Consider the following 16,694-nt stretch of genomic DNA (forward strand, 5'->3'; position numbering starts at 1 on the left):
CGAGCTCCTTGCCCCACACAAAGATGGCGGCCGGCGAGGGCGTGCTGCGCAGCTGGCCAATGAGCAGCCGCGTTGCTAGCGGTTGCCATGGAAACAGCCAACGGCGAGTGGGGATGGACGCTGGCGGCGCGGCACCGCCCGGCGGGGCGGGTGCTGGCAGGGGCGGTGGCGGCCACCGCCCCTTGGCGGGACCTGCTGGGGAGCGGTGTAGGCGGACAGCGCGGAGCCAGGTGAGCGCGGGCCGCGGGTCCCTGCGCCGCCCGCCCCGCCCGCCCCGCTCCTGGGCACGCACCGGGCCCGTGAGCATCGCCACGCGCGTCCCGGTGGTGGGGCGCGCGTGTATCAGCCGTGGGTGCATGAACACACCGGGGTGCGGGTGCATCAGCCGTGGGTGCACGGACACGGCGGGGTGTGGGTGCACGGACACACCGGGGTGTGGGTGATCGCTCATGGGAACAGGGACACGGCGGGATATCGGTACACCGGGGTGTAGGTGCATCACCCGTGGGCACGGTCACGCCCCCGGACACCCGGACACCCTGCCCAGGCGGGGTGTGCGCATCCCCCGTGGGTGCGTGGCACGGGCGGGATGTCCGTGCCTCGGCCCGGGGGTGTGTGGTGTGGTGTAACGGGGTCGTGCACCCTCGGCCGCCGTGCGATCCGGGCAGTGCGGGGCGCGCTGCCCCTCCCTGCGGCGGGCGCGGGCTCGGGGTGCCGGGAGCCCAGCGCGGGCGGGTCCGGCTCCTGGGGGGCTGTCCTCCGGCTGAAGTGTCACAGGCCGTGCTGGCCGTGTCACAGCCCGCGGCAGCACCCTCTCCTGCGCCTGGCGCGGCTGGGCAGGCTGCAGGGCGGGAGCCGGCGGTGCGCTCCCATCGGCAGAGAGCACTGTTCAGTCGCTGCTCGCCTGGGCTGGGGCCATTTCTCTGACACAAAGCCCTGGCAAGTTCCTGTTTTGCTCCTGTTTTGCCACCTCCTGCTGGTTCATGTGGTTCAGTACCCACCTTTTGGGTGATGTGCAGCAGGCTGTAAGCAGATAGACCCCGCTTGGATGCTGGGAGCCCCTTCCCATCTCTGGCTCTGCCTGAGCTGCACCGGCAGCTGCTGGAGAGGCAGCGCCCAGCCCACCTGCGGGGCTGTCTCTGTTCTGGTACCTTCCCTGTGTGCTGGGGAGGGCTGTGCTGCGTGGCAGGGCTCTGTGAGGTGTGCAGGGCTTCGGGGGCTGCTTGCTGTTGGCAGGCAGATTTGGAAAGCCTGGATAGCTGAGCAAAGCCCTGAAGCCCCAGGATCCTATCTCTGCTGTCCCTCTTGGGAGGAGGGTCCCCTCATCCGTGGAGGTGAACCGGCTCTGCCCATTCTTGATGCTGAATCTGGAAACTCCACAAGCTCACTGTTCCCTCTCCTGAGGTACTGCCCCTGAACACAATCCAGCAAATCCATCTCCTCTCCAAAATGCTTGTTTCTGTCTGGAACTGCCTCAGCAAAGCTGAGAACGGCTCCTGGCCTGAGCCTGCACAGTGCAGGACCCCTGCGGTTCTACTGGAGTGCCATGACAGAGGCAGCCAGTTCGTGCCACACTCCTTCCTGCCACTCACTCACATTTCACAGGGCTGTGACCCCCGTGGGCTCACATCTCCCTGAGCCCTGCAGTGGGGCGGGCAGCAACCCGAACCTGGCGGCTGGGGTTTCAGAGCCTGGGCAGGGCAGCTGTGCTCCTGGGCTCACCTCCTCATCTGTGCTGTGCCCTAGCAGAGCTGTCCCCAGGGCAGGCAGGCAAGGGATGCAAGGGCTCTGGGCAAACCGAGCTGCCCTCCCTGCCCAGCAGCTCTCTGTGCCTCTCCCTGCCAGCTCTTGTCCTGCTGTGCTGGAGGCTGTTGCCATGACCCTCACCAAAGGCTCCTTCACCTACTCCAACGGGGAGGAGTACCGCGGCGAGTGGAAAGAAGGTGAGATGTGGCAGGAGGGAACGGTGCCACCTGTGCTGGGGGACAAACAAACCCCACATCTCTGCCCAGCTCCACGCTGGGGCAGGTCCCACTCTGTGCAGTGCTGCCCGTTTCTGCTCTCACCCAGGTCGCAGGCACGGCATCGGGCAGCTGACGTTTGCTGATGGCACTGCCTATGTGGGGCACTTTGAGAACGGGCTCTTCCACGGCTGCGGCGTGCTCACCTTCTCCGACGGCTCCAGGTGGGCACGGTGCTCCTGCAAACACCTCCCTGGGCATTCCCCCTTGCCGTGGGGAGCTGCTGCCTCAGGAGACCCTCCCACACAGGTACGAGGGGGAGTTTGTGCAGGGCAAGTTCAATGGCGTTGGAGTCTTCACCCGCTGTGACAACATGACCTTCGAGGGCGAGTTCAAAGGCGGGCGCGTGTACGGCTTCGGTGAGTGCTGCACGGCCCCTTCCAGCACCTCCCACTTCATCCCTCCTTCCCTGGCCCCATCCCGGTGGGTGCAGCTCCCTGCCTCTTCACTCCCAGCCCTTCCCTCCCCTCCCCAGGTCTCCTGACCTTCCCTGATGGCTCGCATGGCGTGCCCCGCAATGAGGGATTCTTTGAGAACAACAAGCTGCTGCGGCGGGAGAAGTGCACGGCCATCATCCAGAGGGCCCAGGGTGCCTCCAAGTCTGCCCACAGCCTGACAGCGTGAGGGTGCCTGCATCCCCTCCCACCAGAGCAGGGACCCCCTACTTGGGCACTGGCTGGCCCTGCTGGCCCTGGAGAAGGGATGTGGCACTGCTGGGTGCCTCCCTGCCCTTCGTCCCCTCCAAGCGTCCTCCTGCCAAACCCCTGCCGCTGGAGGGGATGGGACCCTCCGCTCTCCACCCAAGTGCCCTGGGGCAGCCATGGTGCCTTCTCTTTCTGGCTGTAGCCCTGGCACCTGCTGGAGCAGCAGAAGGACGGGTGACAGGGGTTTGGCCCCTCTTCCCCCCAGGAAGACTGTGGACCACTACAGCTGCTAGCCAGCTTCAGAGGATGGAGCAGGGGGTAGAGGCTGGTCTCTGACCCCACTGCCAGGGTGCCTTGGCTGGAAGCTGCTGACTGAACCACGTGCCCCCAGAGGGGCAGCTCCTGGCTCACTTTGTTGCCCTGGTCCTGGAGGCAGGGTGGGCACCCCGAGCATGCTGTGGCCTGCACCCTCAGCTCTGGGTGACTGGCCATCCCTCTGCATGCCCAGGGTATGGTGACATTTTGTCCCCAAAGAACCCAGCCTGCTCTCAGGCCAGCCAATGGGCTGCGTTCCCCTCATCCCTGTGCCAATCCACCCATCCACCCACTGCCTTGGGGACACCAGCAGCAGCATCCCCACCAAGAGCGACTGGGGAATGCCCAGCCTGGCACGTCTGCTGCACGCTGGTCAGGATGGCAGCACTGGTGAGCAAGGAGAAGGGTCAGCTGAAGCCTGGAGTGAGGACATGAGCAGGGCTGCATGGAGTGCCAGGGCTGGAGCAGGAGGCCTGGGCAGAGCAGGGATAGAGGTATGGCGAAGGGGCAGGCAGGGGGCACACAGTTCCCCATTTTGCCCCCCACAAGCGTCCTTCACCTCCCCACTGCATGCTCACCTTCACCCCCGGTGCAGTCTGGCTGGCTGTGGCACAGGGGTCCCGGCAGCCCTCACTGCCCAGTGCAGGGGCTGTGCCTCCCTGCCAGTCTCTGCCCACACCAGGTCCCGTGCCTTGCTGTGACCCTGCCTTGTGCTGCTGCCTGCACAGGCCTCAGCTGAGTAAACCATGTTGCCAAACACCCGTGCCATGTCTTTTTTGCTGGGAGCAGGGATGGAGTGGGCACCTTGCACAGACAGGGCTGCAGACACAAAGAGGAGACTGCAGGTTTATTCATGGCACAAGGATCCACCCCTTCCCAGGTGAAGACAGCAGGTCCCTGGGGGCTGGCAGGGATGCAGGCTGGCTTGGGGTTGCCCTCCTCTACCCAATCTGCCCAGTCCAGCCCTGTCCAACAGGGAAGAGTAATATGGCAGCCTTCTCCTGGCCACCTCCCAGCGTCCCCAGGATGTCCCCAGTTCCCAGGGTCCCTGACTCCTGTACCTGCCCAGTGTGGGAAGGGGCAGATGGAGAACAGCTCACAACCAGCCATTGGCACTGAAGGTGCTCCTCAGCTCTTCAACCTGGGCAGGGCTCAGAGGGGCCAGGGGGGCACGGCAGGGACCTCCATAGTAGCCAAACCATTCCATGGCCTTCTTCAGCCCCGGGATCCCAAACCGGCGGGTGACCTGTGGGACAGAGAGAGGGCATGGAGGCTTTCTGGCTCCCATGGGGCAGCATGCTCCCTGGGCTCTGCTGTGCACCCCCTGTTCCTTTGCTTGCCATCACTCCTGTCCTCCCCATGTAAGGCTGCAAGGCTGGCAGGGTGTGAGGTGGCTGCAGCTCCCCATGAAGTGCCCACTGTGGGGTCGGGGGGCAGAGCACACCCACCCAGGACTCCACATGCCACAGGAGCTCTGTGGCACATTGGGCTTTGCAGCAAGGACAGGCCCCTCCATAGGGGATGAGGGACCCAGGAAAGACCAGCTCTCCCCCACAGACACTGCTGCCTATAAATAGCCAGCAAGGCTCTCACGGAGGGTCATGCACCACTGCCTGGTGCCAGTGGACAAGCTGTTCCTTAACATGACAGTGTTGGCACTTCCCACCTTCTCACCTCCAGCCTGTCTTGGCTTGCTGGCCATCCTGTCCCCCTGAACCACCCCTCCACGCCCTGCAGCCCAAGGGACTTCCATTCTTTGCCTGTGTCATGCCTGGCACCCCTCCCCTCAGCACCCGTGGTGTTCTGCCTGCTCACCGCTGTGTTGGGCTCGATGAGGCGGTGCTGCAGGTCACGGGCCTCCTGCCACTGCCCCGTGCGGCACAGGTGGTCCAGCTGACACAATGGGTCACCCAGAACATTGGCGAGGGCACACACACCCCCAGAGGCACCTAGAGACACCAGGACACCGTGGCAGCCAGCTCAGCATGCTGTGCCTAGCCAGCACCTCCCAGCCTCTTGCCTGCCTCCCCCTGCCAGGCAGTGTCCCCTGCCAGTGTCCCCAGGCAAGTTTGGGCAGCTGCACTTACCCACAGTGTAGCTTGCCAGCAGGAAGCCAGCTGATCCTGCCAGCACCTGGAAATCCTCCTGCCTTGTCTTGTGGACCATCAGCCCCATGCGGGTGATCTGGGGAGAGACATGCCATGCCCTGGGGCAGGCATCACCCGGTGCCCCTTGCTGCTGGGTGCCTGCTGGCAGCCCTGGGGTCCAGGGAAGGGCTGTGGGTTCCAGTTCCCCATTCCCAGCTTAGGTCCACCTTTGGCGGTAAGCAGCCCTGGGAAAGTTCTGCCCCACTCACGTCCCCACCGCTGTCCTTGATCCCAATGATGTTGGGGTGCTGAGCCAGGGTGATGACAGCCTCCATGGGCAGGTCCAGGCCGGTGTTGGCAGGGACACTGTACAGCACCACAGGGATGGGGGATGCATCGCCAACCTGCGGGCAGCCAGACACATTTCAGTACCTGGGGTGGGCTGGGGACACATTGGACGTGTGTAACCTGCTGCCCCAGCTGGGCTGGCTGGCAGGCACTGGACGGGCTCACCTCTGTGTAGTGATGGATCAGGGCAGCAGTGGTCATGGCCCCCCGGTAATAGCAGGGTGTCACTACCAGCGCCACGTCAGCCCCCGCCTCTGCCATGCTGACTGTCAGCTCGATGGTGGCCTGGGTGGCTGGGGAGGAGGCAAAGGGGTGAGGGGTGTCCAGGGCGGACACAGGGCCCCGCACTGCCCCCCACGCTGCCCACACAGGCACTCACATTCACAGCCCGAGCCAGCCAGCAGCAAGCGGTCCCTGGGCAGAGCCCGGCGCACGCAGCTCACCACCTCCACCCTCTCACGGGATGCCAGGTACGGATACTCCCCGTTGGAGCCCAGTGCCACCAGCCCTGGAACATAAACGTGGGGAGGGCAGGGCTCAGGCACAGGAGAAGAGTGCTAGGACTGTCAGGGATCCACATTACTCTCACTCCCTTCTTTGCTGCTGGCACCCAGGCAGAGCTCCACAGCCCACAGTGTGCCCGCTCCTGCCTATGTCCTTGCAGTCCCAGCCTCCTGGTCAGAAGAGAGGACGCTCTGGGGATCATCCTTGTGAGGCTGCAGCTCCTCTCCTATCATCTATCCATCCCTGGCAATCGACAGATACATATCCCATGAATTTTTCAGAGTGTGCACAGGAGGGCATTGCATAGGTTCAGGCCTGCACATGTGTGGAGCGTGTGTGCAAGCCCGTGCTGGCGTGTGCTGGGGGTGTGCAAGGACACACTCGTGTGCCTGGGCACGTGCCATGCAGAGGGCCCCAGGTGGGTGACCCGAGCCACGGAGCAAAGTCCAGCTAGAGGCTGAGCACCCTTGGGAAGCTGGCAGGCTGCCCGCACAGCCTCTGTGCCAGGCGGGGATGGGGCGGGAGCCGGCACGGAGGAGGACGGGGGCAGCGCTTACCTCGGAAGGGGATGCGGGCGTAGCGGCGCAGGTTCCCCTCCAGCTGGCCATAGTCCACCTCCTGTGTGGGCGAGAAAGGGGTGGCGAGCGGTGGGAAGATGCCCCCGAGATTGAATGAGAGCTCTGATCCCTGCGGGGTGCTGAGCCCCCGGCAGTGCCTGGGGGCTGCCCGGCGCAGAGCTGCCAGGGCGGGCCGGAGGGAGGCGGCCAGGCGGGTGCTGAGTGCCATGGTGGCTGCTGCTGCTGCCGCCGGCTCTGCCGCGCCGAGGGGCTGTTAATGTTTGACGGGACACGTGAGGGACCCGCGACCCTGCTGGGCAGGTGACATGGGGGGTGGCACCAGATGAGCTCAGGATGTTTTTCCCCCTCCAGGAGATGGCTCCAAGGAGCTCAACGCCTCCTCAGGCAGGTGAGCTTTGGCCACCGCGGCCGTAGCTTTCCCTTCTGCTTGCCAACCCTGGCAGCCATCCCTCTGCCTCGTACAGGGCTGGGCTGCAAGGCCAGCGAGGGACCAGGTATTGCAAACAGTCCCAGGGCTTTGGTCAGGGATCACCTGATCCAGCTGTCAGTGTAGAGTCTCCTGTAAACGGGTGAGTGTGAGCATTTCCATGTAGGGAGCAGTGAGCACTGCACTCAGCAGGTGTGCAGAGGGAGCACGTGTCCCTGGGGACGGCTGCAGCAGGAAAGGCAGAAGGACAAGAAGCCATCCAACCCCACAGAGTGGCTGTCCAGCACGGGTATAGCTGCTGCTCTCTGGCACAGCCCCAGCCTCCAGCACAACATGGACTCAGGTTGAGCTGTCCTCCATGATTTTTTTTTCCCTGAGCTTGCCCAGGTGGGACTTTGTAAGACTGTGAGCAATCAGGACTCCTGCAGCGAGGAGTCCTGCCCTTGAACCACTTGGTGCCACCAATACTTGAGTCCTAGTGATAGGAGGCAGGGCTCATTGTGCTGCCAGATAACCCTGCTCTCAGGATAACCCAGATTCCCCAGGCCCATCAACACTGATGCAGGCTGCCCAACCCCAAAGCCCCCTGGAGCCAAATGCTGCTCTTTGCTGACTTTTATTGACACAGACGAGCCTTGTCTGGATCTTGCTCCTTGGAGCTGGGCCCAGCCGCTGGTCCCTGCCTGGTGCCATCATGCAGGAACCTCCATCTCCCCCTGCGGCTGCTCGCTTGGTCTCCAGCGCCTGGCGTGTGTCCACCTGCCACTGCTGCACCAGGTCTGTCGGGGTCTTGCCAGCCTGCAAGAGTGGGCAGAGAGAGGCTGGGCACAGGGTGGTGCAACAGGGTGGGGCAGGAAATGGCCTCGGAGCTGGCCCCACACACTCACCTCATTCTTGGCCATCATGTCAGCCCCGTGCAGGATCAGCGTTTTGATGATCTTGTAGCGACTGAGCCGTGTGGCATCATGCAGCGCTGTGTCACCCTCCTGTGAGAGACACAGCTTCACTGGAGAGTGTGGTCCAGGGACATGGACCCTCTGCTTGTCCCCAGCACTGCTCCTCAGTCCCCAGCACACCAATCTCCACACAAAGGGGACCATTCCTGTCCTAGACTTGGCTGTGGCTGCAACCACCCTGGGGCAGGGATGTGTGTGTCCAGATGTGCCCCACTGTGGGTGCTGGAAGCCCTTGGAGGGTCAGCAAAGGGAGGGGGATCAGTGTTGCCCCCAGTGATGCCTGGATGGCTGCAGCACTCACCCTGTCTGGGGCATTGATATCCACCCCGCAGTGGATGAGATGCTCCACGATGTCAAGGTGTCCGGTTCGGGTGGCCACGTGAAGGGGTGTGCTGAGCAGCTTGAGGGGGGGTGAGATGGACATCAGGGGGGATCAGCACCCACACCTGCTAACCCAACAGAGGGTCAGCTCTGGTACTCCAGGGTATGCCCCTGCCCTGTGACCTGCTCTGCCCTGCTCACCTTGTCCTTCACATTGAGGTCTGCCCCACGGTCCTGCAGCAGCTTGACAGCATCCAGGTGCCCACCCCGGCAGGCCCAGTGCACGGCCGTGCAGTCCAGCTGGACATACAGTGCTGTGTCATGGTGGGGGACACCCCTACCCTGTGCCTGTCCCCTGCCCCAGCAGGTCCCCGTGCTGGAGCTGAACTGGCAGAGCCCTGCCTGCAGCCACCTTCATGATGGGGACAGCACTGCCCCACTGCAGAGTCCCCAGTCCTGCTGTAGTTCTGGCTGCAACACACCCAGATGCTCAGACCAGCACGCAGCTGGAAGCAGAATCCAGCCTCACCCGGTCCCTGAAGTCAACAGTGGCCCCAGTGTCCAGCAGTTTCTGCAGGATTTCCATGTGTCCCTCCAGCGAGGAGCGGTGCAGGGCTGTGCGGTGGAACTGCGGGACAGGGTGGCACATTGGCAGAGGGATGCATCCTCCCCTGCCCAGTCTGGCTGTACCTCCAGCCCTGTCCCAAGGGTCCCAGCCCTCACCGCAGGCACGGTGGGGCATGGCTGCAGGCCTTGGTGGCATGCAACAGGCCAGGAGGCAACCAGTGGCTGCCAGGGATGCTACCTCATCACAAGTGTCGGGGGAACCTCCATCTGCCAGAAACTTCTCAATGATGTGCATCTTGCCCTGGACAGCAGCTCGCAGGAAGGTCTCTGGCTCCACAGGACCATCCTGACAATGCCACAGGCTCAGGGCTGGGGCAGCACAGGGGCGCAGGAGAGGGCACAACATGGGGGCCCCCTGCCCTGCTTCCCCAGGGAGGTCTCTGAGTGGCAGGGTGACCTGGGGGCTGGCCTGTGGGTGGTCCAGCCCCTAGCCCAGCAGCCCCCTCCCACACCTTGGGACCCCTGACGTACAATCTCCAGGGGCTCAGGTGATGGAGTGGGCTCAGGGGTGGCTGCCCGCTCTGCCCGGCGCTGCCGGCGCTGCTTGCGGAGCTCGATGAGCCGTTGGATGCTCCCCACGTCGATGATCTCCCGCCTCAGATCCACTGAACTCCTCCGCACCTTCTCCTGGCCCTGCCGACACACACAGTGCCCCGTTTGACTTGTCTGTGACCAGCCACCCCTGGCCACCCTGTAGCCCAGCCCACTCACCTTGATGGCCTCAAGGCCCCAGTTCCTGGGCCCACGGCGTTTCTCCTCCTCCAGCTCAGGTGTGTTCATCCGCTCCACGGCCGGCGGCTCCCGTGGTCCATCCCCTTTCAGTTTCTGCACAGGCACAGCGGGTGCTGCATGGTCTTGTCTGGGCACAGAGCAGCCCCACTGCCTCCATCCTCAGCCTGACGGGGAAGGTGGCTCTGGGCATGGCTCCACTCGCCGCTGAGGTCTGCGGGCTGCTTGGCAGCCCTCGGGATTGAGCTTGCCTGCCCACCCTGCCTGGTAAGCTGGGCACCTGCCGGCTGCTCAGTCCTGCCCCATGGGCTAGAGCTGCTGGGAACTTGGGAACTTGATCCCCCTGAGAGCCCTTGGACACATTCATATATCCCCCAGGATGGCAAGGTCGGTGCCAGCCTCCTCACATCCAGGTCCCTAAGGATGGACAGAGTACAATGGGGGTTCCTACTACAGCCCAGGAACGTTCCCCTGCCCTGTGGACCCACCTCCTCCTTCTCCTCCTCTGCCAGCTTCTGCTCGATGAGCTCCTTGGCCCGTTCCACATCCAGCTCCATGGCTGCCTGCAGTGCACAGTCCTGTGCAGGATGTGTCCTCTTCTTCTTGCTACCACGGGCAGGGAGTTCCCAGTCCTGGCTCCCGGTGCTGCCGGCGGCTTTGCTGGCCGTGGGGCTTTATGCTGCTGGCCCCTCTGTCCCACAGCCCAAGGGCACCAACAGCTGTGGCTGCTCCACGTGACTGGGGCAGCTTTGCCATGAGCTCACCCTCCTGCTTTCTGGCCCTGACTCACCTCTCCAGCCCCACACTCTCTTAAAGAGCCCCCCCACACACACACACCCTGGGTTGACCAGGACATCTGTGCTTGTTACAGGGAGTTGTGGTGTGCAGAACCTGTGACAGCCAGTCAAGAGAGGCTCAGCACTACAGGGACATGATCCAGGGTCATCCCATTGGCATGGCACCTATGCCTGTGCCACCCACCCTGGGCAAGCAAGATGCTCCCATGGCTCCCATCTCTGTCCCATCAGATGCTGCAGCAGCCACCAACATTGCCCGAGGGTCCCTGGCACCTTGGGTAGGGTGGGGGCCTGGGGGGGCCTGCCCACCCCAAAGGGAGGCAATGGGTCCTCTCAAGTCTCAGCCAGCAGCAGGCAGCATGGGATGCCAGGAGTCACAGCCCCTCTGTGCTGCTTTAGAGGATGACCTCAGGTGTGGAACATTCTGAGCAGCGCTGCCAAGGTACCCAAGGCTGCCTGGCCTCCCCCACAGCACATGGCAGGCTGGCAGGAGGAGAGTGGCCTCATGTGGGGCCAACAGGCAGAGCTGGCAGCTATTCCCGGCAGCAGGAACATTGTTCAACCCTCCTGAGAACTCCTCCCTTGTAAGGTGAGGCCAACACTGCCTTGTGCTGGGACAGTTAATGCGCTGGGCACTGTCCACCAGCACAGGACCTGGGGGAGGGACAGACAGCCACACGTCACTGTCACCCTCCTGGGCAGTTCCCAGGGACATCCTGGCATGCCCTGTCCCGTGGGTGTGACAGCCTCCCACAGCAGAAGGACACTATTTTCACCAGGGCAGGCCATGGTGGCCATGAAGGTAGTCTTGGGACTGTTCCCCTCCACGGACTGTCCCACATAGTTCAAGGGCAGACACAAGCTTAAACCTCTAGAGGGGAAGCACCAGGAAAGGGAGGTGGTGATCCCACGCTAAGAAGCAGCTGGAATGACAGTGGGACAATACAGAGAAAGGGTCCTGGCAAGCAAACAGCCAGGGCTGGCAGAACAGGGTCAGAGTGGCATTAGGGAGCAGAGCCAGGGTATCCAGGCTACCCTTGACCACCCTGTGTCCATTCTGACATGGGAGCAGATACAGGACAGGCACAGGGACCACCCATGGCTATGGGTTACAGCCCCCTCCAGCCTGTCCCCAAGGCCAGAGGAAGGATGAAAAGGCTTTATTGATAAATACAGACTATGTACAGAGGGGAGACATCTCCACCCAGCCCAGCACCCCACGGGTCTCCTGGCCAGGGGGAAGCCAGAGCCCAGTGGGTCACAGCCTCTCGCTGCCGGCACAGCCTGGCAGAGGAGCCCCAGCCCCAGAGACATTTGGTCTCGAACCTCCTTCAGCAAACACGGCGCCTGCCCGTGTCCCCGGCCAAGGAGAGCCACCGTGGTGGCACAGCCCCATGCAGACCTTCCTGGGGGGTCACCTGTGTGGCAGCCTCAGGGGGGAGCAGGACCAGCTCCGGGTGGGCCAGAACACAGCACAGGGAATCCCCAGAGGTGCCACTGTCCCCCAGGCCCCTGCCCTCTCCCCTCAACCAGTAGCGGGTGGCTCAGTTCCTGGGTGGAAGGGGCTGGTTGACAATCACTTGCACAACAAAATCCTTCTGGATCTTGGTCTCCTGCAGTCGCGTGCGGTCGGTGAGCAGCTTGCCTGAGAAGAACCAGCGCTGCCAGGCCAGGTCAATGCCCTCCTGTGCCTGCAGCTGCTTCTTCAGCTGCCCGATGGTGTCGCTCATGCTGGCGCTGAGGCGCAGGTCCTTGCCGGTGGAGAGGCGCACCTTGAGGGTGAACTCCCGCCGGGCGTGGGGCGGCGGCTCGGCCGGCTCCACCGCCTCCTCCTCGCTCCGCTCCAGGATCAGGTTGACCGGGGGTGCCAGGCAGTAGACGGGCAGCTGGTACCGGTTGCCCAGCTCATCATAGCACTCCGTCAGAGACCCTGGGGACAGCAGGATAAGATGCTAAGGGTGGGCATCGCCATGGACCACTCAAATGGGGACAGGGACACCTCAAGCAGCGTGGCACAGCCTCCCTTTCTCGCCTGGGCTCTGGATGGCCCATGGGAGCCCCTTTCTACTCCAGCCTGGGAGCCCCATGTGCACAGATATGGGGCACTCAGCACACACCCCACCCAAACCCCCAGTGCTGACCCTCACCATGGGGCAGGGTGATGCTGGCTCCATCGAGGATGGCCTGGGCCAGACTGTGGTCATTGGCTTCTACAGCATAAGCAGCTGCCTTCAGGGCATCCCAGATCTCCTTGCGGCCTTCAAAGGCTGGTGCTGTGTCCCAAAACTCGTCCCGCTTGCTGCGCAGCTGCCCGTCTGTCATGGGGTAGTCACTCTTCCACTTGGGACACTCCTTCTTCAGGGGCTCATTGCGGCCTGCAGACAGGGGGATACTCAGCCAAAGGACAGGGTTCCCCCTCGGGTCTTGAGCCCTCCACCTCCCCACAACCACAGGTTCTTTCTGGAGACCTCCTGCACCCCAGTAAGGGTCTGAGGGATCACCCTGTCCAGTGAACAACAGCCCCCAGTGTAGCCAGGGGTAGCTGGCCTAAGCGAGCCTGGCCCAACATCCCACTGGCCCCACGGCAGTTGCTCCCCCAAGTGACACCCTTTGCCCCCAAGGGGGACAAGGGCTCTTGCTTCCTTGCTTGGGGGACCAGCAGCTGCCCCTTAGGGTAGCCACAGGGCCTTGGGGCCCTCTGAGGCAGCGCAGTATTTATAGCTGGAGGAATTAGCCAGGAAATAAGCTGGTGAGTCGGAACGAGAAGGGGATTACAGAGGCTGAGCTGCAGCAAAGGGAGGTCAGGACTTCACTGTCCCCTCTGCCCACCCTGGGATGACAGGGACCAGCTGCAGGCAGGATAGCAGGCACACAGCGTCCCGGGCACCAGGGGGACAGAGGGCATCGCTGCCAGACTGCAGGTGCCCCAGCAATGGGCTGAACTGAGCTGGCTCTCCCCAAAACAGCCCCTAGCCACATCCCCACAGACCTTCAGCAGCCAGCACTGCCCAGGGATCTGAGCCACCCCAATGCCAGTCCACACAGGCACCATGCCTTCACCACACTGGGCTGTGGCCCTGTGGGAACAGCCCTGTCCCACCGGTCCCACAGCCAGGCCGGACACGTGGGGCAGGAAGGAGTTGTTGTCACGCCCAGCTGAGCTGGGGACAATGAATGATAACAGCTCCTTCCTGTCACCCCACACCCTGAGCTGGCCAGGCAGCGCCCCTCCTGTGGGGACAGGATGAGGGGAAAGTGAGGCTCCAGCTGGGCAGGAAGATGCCTGTTCCCACACAGGGACCTGCCAGGCAAGGTGATGCCACACAGCCCAGCCATTGGGGACAGCCACCACCGCCAGCTGTGGCTGAGCCAAGCTCCCCAGGCAGCTGCTCCTGAGCAAGTGTGTGCTGACACACAGCACTACAGGACCTTTTTGATTGTACCAGCCCTGCCTCACCCTGCCCAAGACCACTGGAGCCAGCATCTGCCTCCCAGCAGCACCCACCTCAGGGGTGCCCAAGGGGCAGAGGTGCTCAGCCACCCCGGGGCTGGGCACCAAGGCTCCCTGGCAGGCAGCATCCTGCCCACAGCTCCGGAGCAGCAAGGGCAGCCGGCTGCAGCCAGCGCTGCCGATTCAGCAGTCACCGTGCTGGGCCACAGGGATTTGCAGCACCACAGGACACGGCAAGGTCAGAGGCAACGCCTGCCCCAGGAGGGCAGCACAGAAGTGTCCACAGCCAGCCTGAAGGACATGTCTGGGATCGTGTCCCCACGCTGCTATGGCCACCAGGCTGGGGCTCATGTTCTCACAGCCAGGACTCCTGGCCAGCACTCCCAGTCAGCACCATTCCCCCAGCTCTGCTTGCAACAAAGGGAAGAGGCTGGTCCAGGAGAGGCAGCAGGACTGGAGCTGTGGGGGTCGGCTGTGGCAGGGAGCAGGGACAGCTGTGGTTGCCTCGTGTGTACAGACATGCCCAGCAGCCTTGCCCAGGTAGGCAGGGGCTTAAGCCCAGTCTATTTATTGCTACCGCCCAGCTGGGCCTGCACCTTCTAATCACCTCCTGCTGCTCTATTCCTAGCCCCTTGTGCAAGTCTCCACGGCAGCACCACCAGACAGGTCCATCCGCTCTCTGTGCCCGGCCTCGAGCCAACAGGATCTGGCTGGCAGCCTGCTCCTCCTGCCCTGTGCCTGCAGCACCCTGCCTGTGGCTCAGCCCCCATGGTGCCCCGCTGAGGGACCCCCAGGCAGGAGGATGTGACCCAAAGGCTTCCCTGCCCTGGGCTTGCTCCCTGCCTGCAGGAGCCTTAGGCAGCCCCAGCTGACAGGTCCTGGAGGCCCCCAGAGAAGATGTCACCCAGAAGGCACACACCACTGCTTCCAGCAGTGCTGGCTGGTCCACTCCCGAGCCAGGCAGGGCTGCGATGCTGCGTGCCACGGACATCCCCAGGTCCTGCTGTGGTAAGCTGGCCACACCAGGGACAATGCTGTCACCTGCTGCCAGGAGTCCTCAAAGGACCCCTCCACAGGGGGTCACAACAAGCCCCAACCAGGGCAGGAGCTCGTCAGGCAGGTGGGCTGCTTAGCAGGGCCCCTGTGGCAGCAGAGGTGGGCAGGCAGAGCCCCTCTCCCCACTGATGGTAGGTCCTCGTGTACTGGGACCTGCTGGCCCAGGGCAGTGTCCCCATACTGCCGGTGAGAGCGGCTGTAGCCTTGCTTCATTCCCCATCACCTGCTGAGCAGCTCCTACGGGCTGGTGGAACCAAAAGGCAGGAACCAGCCAGGGCAGCCCTGCTCTCTGAGCTGCAGCAGGGACAGCCCTGCTCTCCCAGGAAGACACATACTGGAAGAAAGCAGCAGCAGCGACTCCAGCAGTATACCAGGAAGGGACCATGAGCCATCCCAGGAGAGCAAGTGGGGATGGAGACACAGGCTCTGCAGCCAGCTGTTGCCCGGCACGGGAGGGGATCGCGCAGATCCAGATGTTGGGATCTGACCCCACCCCCCATCACAGCAGCCTGAGCCACAATGCAATGACAACGGCCCCACATGCCACCAAGCTGAGGGAACAGTCAGCCAGGAACCCCAGGCCTCACGGATACCCGCAAGAAGGCACTCCTGGGAGGCAAGGTGAGTCGGGGGTGGGGCAGCTATCACCCCAATCCATACCAGCAGGGCATCCCGGGGCAGGTTGGCACACCGGGAGCCCGGCACGGCGGGGGCAGCTGCCCACGGCACGGGCACAGCCTGGCCCGGCAGCCACGGCCGCCCGTCCCACGGAAAGCGCCCTTCCCTCCCTCAGCCCAGCTCCGGCGGGGGCCGGGCGTCCCGTCCCGGGCACACGCTTCCTGCCCCTCCTCTCCCGCCGCCCACTACCGCTCTGCCATAAACACGGTAATTACCGCTGCGACGGCACCGGCCGGGGAGGCGGCAAGGGAAAGGCGTGATTCATCCTACCAGCCCACGGCTTCTCCGCCAAAACTCCGCCGTTCCCATCCCCGCGGCCTCCGGGACCCTCCGGCATGGCATCACGGGGAAGCGCCTCACGGCACGCGGCTGTTCGGCTGCCGGTAACTCCGGGGGGCCACGGCAGCCCCGCCGCTGCTCTCCGGACCGGCGCAGCCGCTCCCTGCCCCAGCCGCACCTCCCGGAGCCCCGGGGCAGCGCGGACGCCGTGGCGCCCGCCGGGTGTACGGGACAGCACGGACCGCGAGCGGGCAGGACCCGGCCGTTCGCAGGACGCGCCGCGCCGCGCGGGGCACGCTGCCGAGCCCGGACCGGGGCATCCGCCACCCTGCAGTCCTGCCAGGACAGCACTTCCCGGGAGGAGCCGGGAACCGGCAGGGCTCGGCTGGACGCGCAGCCCTCACCCCGCACAGCCTCCGGGGCACCGGGACGGGAGCCGCGGTTCCTGTCCGCTCCCGAGGCCGCGCACCGAACCGGCATCCCCGGGGTCCGGGAACCCCGTGGGCACAGAGCGGCTCCCGGGGTCGTGCGAGAGGGGAGTTATCCCGTGGCGGAGTGCGCCCCTCCGGTGCCCACGTTCCTCCCGCGCCACCCCCAGGGGGACACGGGACCCCCCCGCCCCAGTGCCCGCGATCGCGGGGGTGCCCAGCCCGGACGAACCCCGCTCACCTGCTCGCTTGCGGGTGTTGCCGCCGGCGGCGGGCCGCTCCCGGCGCTGCCGCCCCACGCAGCCGCCCATGGCGGGGCCGACCGGCGGCGCTCGGCATCGGGGCCGCGCCGGCTCCGCGCTGCGCCCGCCCGTGCGCGCGGGGCCGCCCCGCCCCCGGGCGCACGTGACCGCCGGCACCACCCCCGCGCATGCGCAGGCGGGGTGCG

At 64.4% G+C, this 16,694-nt stretch overlaps 4 protein-coding genes across 4 annotated transcripts; 1 reads left to right on the forward strand and 3 right to left on the reverse strand.

Annotated features, from left to right (window-relative positions):
- The first annotated feature begins 173 nt into the window (after positions 1-173).
- Positions 174-3,737, forward strand: MORN4 (MORN repeat containing 4). The gene is made up of 5 exons (XM_030951142.1): positions 174-230; positions 1,846-1,943; positions 2,071-2,185; positions 2,271-2,380; positions 2,497-3,737. Exons 2-5 carry the CDS (start codon positions 1,877-1,879, stop codon positions 2,643-2,645), a joined length of 441 nt encoding a protein of 146 aa, XP_030807002.1. The 5' UTR covers positions 174-230; positions 1,846-1,876; the 3' UTR covers positions 2,646-3,737.
- A 221-nt stretch (positions 3,738-3,958) lies between these two features.
- On the reverse strand, positions 3,959-6,705 carry HOGA1 (4-hydroxy-2-oxoglutarate aldolase 1). The gene is made up of 7 exons (XM_030951141.1): positions 6,477-6,705; positions 5,795-5,923; positions 5,581-5,708; positions 5,337-5,471; positions 5,068-5,164; positions 4,796-4,929; positions 3,959-4,226 (listed from the first exon to the last, which is right to left on the reverse strand). Exons 1-7 carry the CDS (start codon positions 6,703-6,705, stop codon positions 4,077-4,079), a joined length of 1,002 nt encoding a protein of 333 aa, XP_030807001.1. The 3' UTR covers positions 3,959-4,076.
- Positions 6,706-7,616: 911 nt separating this feature from the next.
- On the reverse strand, positions 7,617-10,313 carry ANKRD2 (ankyrin repeat domain 2). Its single transcript, XM_030951371.1, is given in 11 exon segments — positions 7,617-7,652; positions 7,654-7,722; positions 7,812-7,910; positions 8,182-8,280; positions 8,403-8,501; positions 8,731-8,829; positions 9,007-9,114; positions 9,300-9,461; positions 9,540-9,653; positions 10,046-10,177; positions 10,179-10,313. Coding segments are annotated over 11 exon segments (1,152 nt in total).
- Positions 10,314-11,465: 1,152 nt separating this feature from the next.
- Positions 11,466-16,589, reverse strand: UBTD1 (ubiquitin domain containing 1). Its single transcript, XM_030951312.1, has 3 exons — positions 16,488-16,589; positions 12,502-12,729; positions 11,466-12,284 (listed from the first exon to the last, which is right to left on the reverse strand). Exons 1-3 carry the CDS (start codon positions 16,555-16,557, stop codon positions 11,899-11,901), a joined length of 684 nt encoding a protein of 227 aa, XP_030807172.1. The 5' UTR covers positions 16,558-16,589; the 3' UTR covers positions 11,466-11,898.
- Positions 16,590-16,694: the final 105 nt, after the last annotated feature.

The sequence above is a fragment of the Camarhynchus parvulus genome, chromosome 6 (genome assembly GCF_901933205.1).
Source record: "Camarhynchus parvulus chromosome 6, STF_HiC, whole genome shotgun sequence".
Classification (NCBI taxonomy): domain Eukaryota; kingdom Metazoa; phylum Chordata; class Aves; order Passeriformes; family Thraupidae; genus Camarhynchus; species Camarhynchus parvulus.